This window comes from Aptenodytes forsteri, unplaced genomic scaffold, assembly GCF_000699145.1.
Source record: "Aptenodytes forsteri isolate BGI_AS27 unplaced genomic scaffold, ASM69914v1 Scaffold160, whole genome shotgun sequence".
Lineage (NCBI taxonomy): Eukaryota > Metazoa > Chordata > Aves > Sphenisciformes > Spheniscidae > Aptenodytes > Aptenodytes forsteri.
The window spans coordinates 220,423-229,814 of NW_008794882.1; the positions used below are offsets into that span (position 1 = coordinate 220,423).

At 46.5% G+C, this 9,392-nt stretch overlaps 1 protein-coding gene across 5 annotated transcripts in view; it reads right to left on the reverse strand.

Annotated features, from left to right (window-relative positions):
• The window catches only part of SCRIB (scribbled planar cell polarity protein), a 98,633-nt gene extending 89,720 nt beyond the window's left edge, over nucleotides 1-8,913 (reverse strand). For all 5 annotated transcript variants that reach the window (XM_019470860.1, XM_019470859.1, XM_019470857.1 and 2 more), the window contains exons 1-7: nucleotides 8,800-8,913; nucleotides 8,466-8,544; nucleotides 6,962-7,051; nucleotides 6,164-6,220; nucleotides 2,263-2,326; nucleotides 923-997; nucleotides 689-833 (exon numbers count right to left, since the gene is read on the reverse strand). In XM_019470860.1, coding sequence (XP_019326405.1) covers nucleotides 689-833; nucleotides 923-997; nucleotides 2,263-2,326; nucleotides 6,164-6,220; nucleotides 6,962-7,051; nucleotides 8,466-8,544; nucleotides 8,800-8,833 — 544 coding nt within the window. In that variant the 5' untranslated portion in view covers nucleotides 8,834-8,913. The remainder of the gene's footprint in view (nucleotides 1-688; nucleotides 834-922; nucleotides 998-2,262; nucleotides 2,327-6,163; nucleotides 6,221-6,961; nucleotides 7,052-8,465; nucleotides 8,545-8,799) is intronic.
• Between the last annotated feature and the right edge of the window lie 479 nt (nucleotides 8,914-9,392).

Below are 9,392 nucleotides of genomic sequence, written 5' to 3' on the forward strand. Positions count from 1 at the left end.
GTAGAGAGCGATGAGGTCTCCCCTCAGCCTCCTTTTCTCCAGGCTAAACAGTCCCAGTTCCCTCAGCCGCTCCTCATCAGACTTGTTCTCCAGACCCCTCACCAGCCTCGTTGCCCTTCTCTGGACACGCTCCAGCACCTCAACGTCCTTCTTGTAGTGAGGGGCCCAAAACTGAACACAGTATTCAAGGTGTGGCCTTACCAGTGCCGAGTACAGAGGCACAATCACATCCCTACTCCTGCTGGCCACACTATTTCTGATACAGGCCAGGATGTCATAGGCCTTCTTGGCCGCCTGGGCACACTGCCGGCTCATATTCAGCCGGCTGTCGACCAACACATTAGTTTAAAGTCATTTAAAGTCATTTAAACATTTAAATGGCTTTAGTTTAAAGCCATTCCCCCTTGTCCTGTCGCAACAGGCCCTGCTAAAAAGTTTGCCACCATCTTTTTTATAAGCCCCCTTTAAGTACTGATAGGCTGCCATAAGGTCTGCAGATCAAGAACCTGAACTCGTCCTGTAGAGTTCTGCTCACCAGTATCACCTACTGCTTCTGCACTCAACGATTGTGACTATGTCCATCAAGCCCTAATACCTTGTTACATACACTCTTGCCTGAAGCCCCCCCGCCAGGAGCACTGCCCAAGGCAGTGAAATCCTGCACTGCTCCCCACCCCGCAATACTCACCAATCCCATCTGGAATGCATTCCAACAGGTTCTGTGACAGGAGCAAGTCCGTCAGTGCTACTAGCCCACTGACCTCGTTGGGCAACTGCTCCAGCTTGTTCTCTGACACATCCAGACAGACCAAGCGGCGGAGATTGCCCAGCTCCTAGGATCAGAAAGGAGACACTACAGCTCGAGGGAGCAGCTGAGGAAGGGAGCAAAGTGGTGAATCAATGGCCCTGAACAGGTACTCACCGGAGGCAGGGCTGAGAGCTGGTTCCGGTCTAACCAAAGCTCACGCAGGTTGGGTAGCGCTCCCAGAGTATCTGGCTGTAACAGAGCAGGACAGTAATAGCATCAGTCCCTTCCACAGGGGAGAAGCTGCTCGAGGATGCTACAAATCACACCACACCTCTGCAAAGCTAGACATTGTTACTGCTTTTACACCTCCTAGAACTATTCACCAAATTGTTTATGAAGCTAACATGTTGGTGTGCCACAATATAGCACCACATATGTTTGGAAATGTCTGGGATGGCATACTGGCTGCAGAAGGTCCCAACAGGAAACACAGAAGACAACAGCAAGGACTGTCTGGTAGCAGGCAAGACAAGAACTAAACAGGGTTTTGGAAATTCTAGCTTAATGGAAGAAATGAGTCTTTCTCCTCTTCCTCCTCTCAGACATGAAAACAAACATTTGGGTAACACTGGCCAACTCAACATGATAGAGCAGCACCATCAGCAATGGTAGACATACGTTCACAGCATCACTCCACAAACACCATACACACTGATTAGCATTTGGGTTTGGAGTTAATGCACCATTGGAGTGCGGTTCAAGTGTCAGACAACTGTTCTCACAAGTAAGCTGCAGCCTTGTGCATAGCAAGCTGCACGAACTCCTTTGCCTCCCAATTTAGATAGGTTTCTGCCAAAAAGCATTCCAGAACATTAAGAGCAGGATTCAGTAACAGCTTAATCCATAGCTGCAAAATTAAAGAATATCATTGGATGTCCCTGAATGTCAAGACAAGCTGAATTTCAAGACTCTGCACTGGCTCTCAGCACGCTTACGCTCAGAGCCCTCCATGGAGGCACCCCAATCCAGAGGGCACACACCCCATGCTTGGCTGACTTCACTGCCAGGAACAACACGGAATAGTCCTGCACTTTGCAGCAGAGAAATCAAATCCGAAAAGAGAAAGGCAGAAAGTTGGCCTAGCAGAAGAGAAAAGCAACAACTGGGGGCAGTGCAACACAGAAGAGAAAGGAAGTACTAGAGAGTCTCATTGGAAAGAAAAGATCCTTAGGCAGCTAGATAGCAAGAATTAACATCCCAGAGCAAAAGTGATTCGAAAGAGCAGAGCAAGTTGTGCATGAGGACAGTAGGAAGCAAGACACAAGGGCCAACACATGAAGAGAACATTATGCTGGGAACAATGACTAGGTCATGGTGGGCAGATGAGAATCTTCCCAAACAACCTGCGGGTCTATTTCTTTGCATTTCAGATGAAAAACCACTTGCTTCCACAGAGGTACAGGGTTCTGCCCCTACCAACCACCCATATTCCCTCCCCACCATCCCTCACCTACCAGTACTTCCAGATCATTGCCACCAAGATCCAACTGTTCTAACTTGACAAGGAAGGAGAGTGAACTGCAAGATACAGGGAGTAGAGAGGGGAAGAGAGAAGAAAAAAAAAAAAAGAAAGAAAGAAAGAACGAACAGAAGGTTAGCATCTGGGACACACATCTCACAAATTACATAATTTTTAATAACTCCTAAAACAGGTGGGGCAATCCTGACCTTTTTCATAGTCCCTCTAAGCCAAGCAGTTTAGGGGAGTTGGTACCCTTCCCCAAGCCAGACCATCTGCACCAGGGAATTGGGTTCAGTAGCACCAGCAGTCCCAAAGCAGCCAGTTTCCACTCTGTCACCAATTTGCCGTCTCCCCCTCCCACCATAAAATACTCTGTGACCAAAAACATGACAGATGACAAGCCACGCCTTAATATTGCTGCCCATTTCTGCAGCAAGGATAGGGACCTGGGCACAGACTAACAGGTAACAGGAGAGAGTCAGCAGAGGACAATACATATTTGGGGGGCAAGGGGACCATAGCTGCAGGGAGAGGCAGGAATGACAAATTCAACAGTCTCAGTTTCCCCAAATGGGATGCCCATGCTGCTTAAGAGAAAGGGAAGGACAACACTGGCACGATGTCTCAGAAGAGGTCAAGACATACAGACAAGAAGTGCACTAGGCAAGATACTACGAGAAGCCTGCACGGGAACCAAAGCCTGTCAACACTGGTAGTCCAACGATGTGCCCTGAGTATCCAAACACATTACGACCTGGTGATATAAAAGGCTGCAGTCTGCAACCCCACAAAACCAGGATTCAGTTCTTCTGACATGGCCCAGGTGTTCATGTGTCCTCGGCTCTCAGTCCTACCCCATCAACTCCAACTCCCACTTCCCCAAACAGGGGTTGCTGCCTCTCACTTTACACTAGGGCAGAACCGCCATCTCAGCACTGCCCGCTTCCCCAGTAGGGAGGGTCTTCAGTTCTTTTTATTCTTTTCATAAGGAATTGTCCTAATACAGAAATCACTACATTTCTCTGGAAATAGAGCTATACATCTCAATGCCCTCCAAGCTAAGGAAGTTGGGGGCTGCAAATCTGTGAGAAAGTGATAAAAGAGATCTGTCTTGCCTGGGCCAGGCTATAAAAAATATTTGGGCTACACAGGAAAAGCAAGTTCTTACCTTATGCAGTGGTGGATTTTGAGATATTAACTCAAGCAAAGGTTTATCAACAGGATCATCAAAAGGATTCTGCTGTATAGCAGTCTCTCATTATGACTGTACATTTGCTCTTTGACTTCTCTGAAGGGTGAAGCAGCCTTGACTGTCCCTTCGCACCTTCACAGTTTGAATTCCCAAAATAGGGACAAGTGAGCTGTGGAATCCATGTTGATATACAAGGTCTTGCAAAATGCCTCAGTATAGATCACCCTCCACTATTCCATGAGAATACATCAACAAGAGCTACCCTTTCCAAATTATTGGCAAGCTGTGTCCCATCTGTGTGGGAGACATGAGGAGTGATAATCAGCTGTACAAGACGAACTGTTTCAGAACTCAGTCGACAGCAGAAGACTAACCAATGAAATTAAATTTTGACAAGTAAAGGTCATTGCAAACTGGATCTTTTAAGGAGCTCAACAACAACAACAAAAATCAAAAGGACACTGATGCATTATGCAGTCACAAATTCACAGTATTGAAGCCCATCTACCTACTGGGCTCAGTAACCTTGAAAACTAAAAGCATCAATCATTTCAATAAGTCATTCTACTCTTTGGCAAGATCACTTGGACTTGTTTAGAGCCATTCTTGGGCACAATTTGCAACCAGACTAAGTACAAGAGAGCTTCGGACCTGGGTAGAGTACCTGACAGTACCACTGAAATTTCTTTGGCCATTGATTTCGATCTCATATTTGATTGACAGATCTGATGAAAATTGCCTCAGCCTTCAAGATCCTCCTTCTACTTTTGGAAGTCATCCAAAAGTAGAATTTGGGAAATTGAGGAAAGATCAAAGGAAGCTGGAATTGCACTGCAGAATGAATATCAAGCCTGGACTTATCTTTCAGAGAAAAACCCCAAAAACTCATAGCATGCTACAAGTATCTTGCTGGATAGCATACAAATCTAACATAGGGAAACAAGGGAGCACTGGGCATGAGAGATCTCCCCAGAAACCATATGGGTTTGGTCACAGACTGAATTCTCAAACTCCAGATACTTGCTGGTTCCTAGATGGTGAAAAGTCATTGGGACCATTCTTCACTGCAGTTTGAAAGCCCAGCTTTGGATGTAGCTATTGCACCTCTTCGTTTATATGATGTATCACAGTGGTGGTACCTGTCTGTATGAACACAAAGAACACATGGAACAGACATTTGGGTCCCAGCACCAGGACCCAAATTTCTCCTGCTTGCCTGTTCTCAGCCTGGCACAAGGGGCTTTGGCTCTCATGTTCTCCCTTGTGGCTATATTCCATGTGGGGCCTTTCTGTGACAGGGTGTTAACGCTGACAACTTCTGTGCAGAAAAGATCCAGTGACTTTGGCATCAGAGACAAGATGACAGTGTTAATTTGAATTATGCTTCTACATTGTGTAATCACCAGACGTGAAGCCTGGGAGCTGACCAGTGCAGACTCTTTCAGCTCCTTTTTAGAAGTGTCTTGTCCTCTGGGTCAAAGCTGACACATGAATTCTACAAGCAGATATAACTGATGTCATACAAAGCCTGTACTTGCAGGTCCCAGAGGAAAATAACCATCAGGAAGAGCATGCGCCTGAGTCAAAGCAACGTCTCACAGTGAGGGAGGCATGGCCATCACAGAAGAAGCAAGACTAAAGCCCTAACTGCTTAGAGACTCAAAGCCTTGCCTGAACATTGTATCATGAGATGCGTCCTTTGCCCTCTTTTTTAAATAAAGCAGAGGAGCAAGAGGGAAAGTACGGGTAGTCAAATTGAATACTTGCCATGAATAGTAAGAGGGCACTGAGGAAAAGTGACAATAGTTGCATGCTTCACACATTCACTGCGGAGTTTGTGTGGTGCCAAAACACACTGCTATTCAAAAAGAAGTCAAGTAGAATCCCTTCCAACGTATGTTCAAGGAAGACTGAGGGAATCATCAGTTGGATGGATAAGCAGGCAGAAAACAAGCTGACAGAGCTAACGTAGGTTAGAAAACTCAACAAACAACTCTCATGGGCTCCAAACCAGAGATTAACGTAGAGACTCATTAGTACTCCACATCCTATCTACCTGATAGCATCAGCTGTACCAACCAGATCCTCTACCAGGAATTCATCTCTGTCCCTAACTCTCTGAAACATTTAACAAGACTTACCTCTTCTCCCTTGCTGGCTTATTTTTTGTCTGCTGCAGGAAAGCCAGTTATCCCACCCATTCCCACAAACTGCTCAACCAGAACAATCAGAAGGGATACCCAAGAAAACAGAGATGTCAGAAGCAAAATGTGTCTTCAGCTGTATTCTGCTGCTCTTCAAATGATGAACTTCACTGTATACAGAGTTCTTCCTATACCCACATCAGTACATTTTTCTCTCTTTTTCCAAAAGAATCTGTCATCTGCTCCACCTCTCCAGGAAAAATGGTTCTCACCATTTCCAACAGCTTTCTTGTGGAACCCCGTCTATTCCAAATCAATCCTGACACAGAGGCTGAGTACAGATTCTGAACATCCTTCCCTGCTCTTAAGACCTGTACCATCTCTCTCCCTCCTCACCCCAATTTACAGAAATCCAGCAAGATGCAGCTAATTTATGCAAAGCCTTGAGCCCTCCCAAGCAAAGTGCTAGAACCTGTACTACAGAAACAGCAAGTCCCTGAGGAATCAGTAAGAACAATCAGGCAGGAAACTCCTGAAGCCACCAGACAGACACTCACGTGGGGAGAGTCTTTAGCAGGTTCTCACGTAGCTCCAAAGTCACCAGGTTTGCCAAACTGCAAGAGAAAAGGGAGCAAGAAAGCCAGATTCACTGAATAGGGCTTCAGGGATAAAAGGAGATGCTCATATCCCTTCCCTTGGGACCACCCCTCATGACCTGCACAAATGCATGCACATGATTGTGTACCCATGCATGGAGATGACAGGGGAAAACAAAAAACAAAGAGGATCTTAAATGACTACTGATGAAGGTGACTGCTTATTGCAAAATCATGGGGGAACAACACTGCACCCAAACTCAGGACAAGAAAACATGGTATCACATACAGGACTGTCTGCCCAAAAAAATAAAATCCCTCACGTGTAGAAAGCCAAATCCCATGGGAGGGGCACTGCACCCCACAGGCAAAGCCCCATGGGCTTTGCCTTGGCCATTTGCTAGCAGCATAAATCATTTCAACATCATCAGACAGACCACACCTGTTTGGAGAGGGGCAAACGGGCACTCATAAAGTAAGGAAAGATAAAGGATTTGAGAAGCCTGGATGCACTCCTTGCCTGTGCCACAGACCACACAGGAGGACAAGCAGCTGAGACCAGGAAAGGAACCTTTTTAAAAAGGTTGTCTTTTAACAAGAATACTTAGACGTGCTCACACAGTATGTTCAGTACAGTGGCAAGCTGTAACTGGGATGGCACGCTCTTCCCCTCCAAGTCCTGCTAGTGTCGCCACCCCAATAGCATGGTGTCCCCACCCCAACCCTCCTCCCCGTTATGAGGAACGGGGGCATACTCACTTCCCAATGTCACTGGGGAGGCTCTGCAGGGACACATCATTCAAAGCCAAATGGCCCAGGCTCCGAAGCTGTGTGAAGCCCTCTGGAAGCCTGTGAAAGCACAACAGAACAAAACACCATTAATTCTGTGCACAAAACAAGCCCTAAATTCCTCACTTAAATCTCCAAAAAGCCAGTCTTATCCCAATTGGTATCAACATGTAGAAAGGAGAAGAGCAGGAACCAACTCTGACCCTGGCTCCTGATCCAGAATATGCCCCATTTTCAAGACAACAATACCCCCTTGCACCAAAGTCACTATGTGTCCAAGTGTGCAAACTTGGCTCTGCAGTACTCAAGCATATGCCATGTGATCATTTAAATTTGGAAGTAGGGAGGGTTACCACGTAATCCAAATGCCCACCTAAGGATATTTCTGCAGATGACACTGCAGCATTCCCCAGGACCAAGTAGTATCATCATAACAGCTCTAAGGTGCAACAGAACAGGGAAAGACCCGTGAAAAGGAGAAATCCTTTGCTGTTCACAGGCAGTTCCTGGAGCTTCTGTGCCCCACTGCTCACGACACACATTTACAACTCTGGGCCACAAAAAGACACTGACAAATAACTTCTAGTGTAGAAGTCCTGGTCATTCCTGTGGTACAGGGATTCTCACCGACTGAAAAGCTTGTCCCACTCTGGCAGTGTCTGGCACCACAAGAGGGAACCAGAGAGTTAAATCTATTTAAAGGGCGACTTGGGCAGCGCTTGCCCAGGAGCACAAAGGGCAGCAGGCATCTGGAGTCAAACTGGCATCTACAGGGACCCTGGCAGACAATGCATCAAGACACCACTGCCTCAAAGCATGGTTCACCAAGGCAGAGGACCCATACTTAAATTGCCAAAACATCATGGATTAAGAGCTGTAGAGACAGAAGACTGAAGAGACAAGGCAGAGAGCCCTGTTCTTGGACATAGCTCTGGGCACTGAGATATCGGGGAAACCGACGGAACACAGAGTTCAAAGGACAGCCATCCTAAGTTATAAATAAGAAGACAGAGAGCAAAAAGGACTGACAGAGAGCAAAGAGGACTGACAGAGAGCAAAGAGGACTGACAGAGAGCAGAAGATAGCATGCAGGCCTTTCTCTACCCCTCTACTACGAGTCCACACCCATTCCGGTTTCTGCACCAGGGTGAAGGGATGGGGAGAGAGTAACAAACTTATTCCAAAAGGACAAAAGGCCTCACCATTCACACCAGTGGCAACAGTATGACTAAAGGCTCATCAATCCAAGCCATAGGCCCCACAGAAGAGGGAGCACACACCAGCTCCTCCCTATGCTGAGTGTTCCACCTGCTAGGAGAGCAGACATCTGCAGGTCTTGGCAAAGGCAGGGTGATCCTATGCCTTGACTTCAAGGGAAGACAATTACAAGATGAAGACCAGAGAAAGCTAGGGAGAATGAGGAACTTCAACTCTCATTCTCAGCTGGACAAAAGGGTTGCATATGCCTTCCTACCTGGAGAGAGGATTCCCACTGAAGTCTGCGATTTCCAAGGATTTGCAGAATTTGATGCTTTCAGGAATTTCTGGAATGTCTGGAAAAAATATGTGAAAGAAAAAAAAGAGGCTTGAGAAGAGCCTATCATGGAAAATGGGACACCAGGTACTGGTAACAGCCTAAGACACAGTAAGACAACCATATTTTCATAGCTCAGGACCCACAAGAGATCACTCTGCAGGACTGTGAAAGGGTACTGCCTCTTCCAGAACATGAGTGCACAGGGTAGTACTACTACACTGAGAGAAGCAGGGCTGTGGGGCACCCACTCCCCATTTAGCTTTGACCTTACCATTACGGGAGATGTCCAGTTCCACCAGTTGCATGAAGTTGGCAACCTCAGGGGGAAGTCTCTGGATTTCATTGTCACTCAGACCCAGCTTGCGCAGATTCAGAAGCCTAAAGAAAGGCTATGACAGGAGAGAACAAAACTGGGTCAGCAGCAGTTCTGTGGGAAACCTGTCTTCTCACCTCAGGGCAAACCTGAGCATCCATCTCTGAAGACAACTGCCTTTTCTCATAACCTCTGTCCTGGTGAGGTCCTCAAAGTGCAGTCGCTGCACAAATAAGAACACCGATTAAGGTCTACAAGAGGTGAGGGTGAAAGAAGAAAGGCATTTAATGAGTTTAGCTTCATGATTCATTTAACATCTCTATCATCCCACTGCTCTTCTCCCTCCCTTGTAGGATACAAAACGGCTGTTCCTTGTTTCCTAAGATAACAGTTCATCTTAGGCATTCAAATACTAGCATGATGAGGAAGTCACTATAAAGCAGCTTGCCAGCAGACACAACAGTGTTTATGAATCTGGTCCAGAGAAGCCAACAAAGGAGAAACATAAGGGGACTTCCAGACCAAAGTTCTGTCCCTGCTGTCATACACAT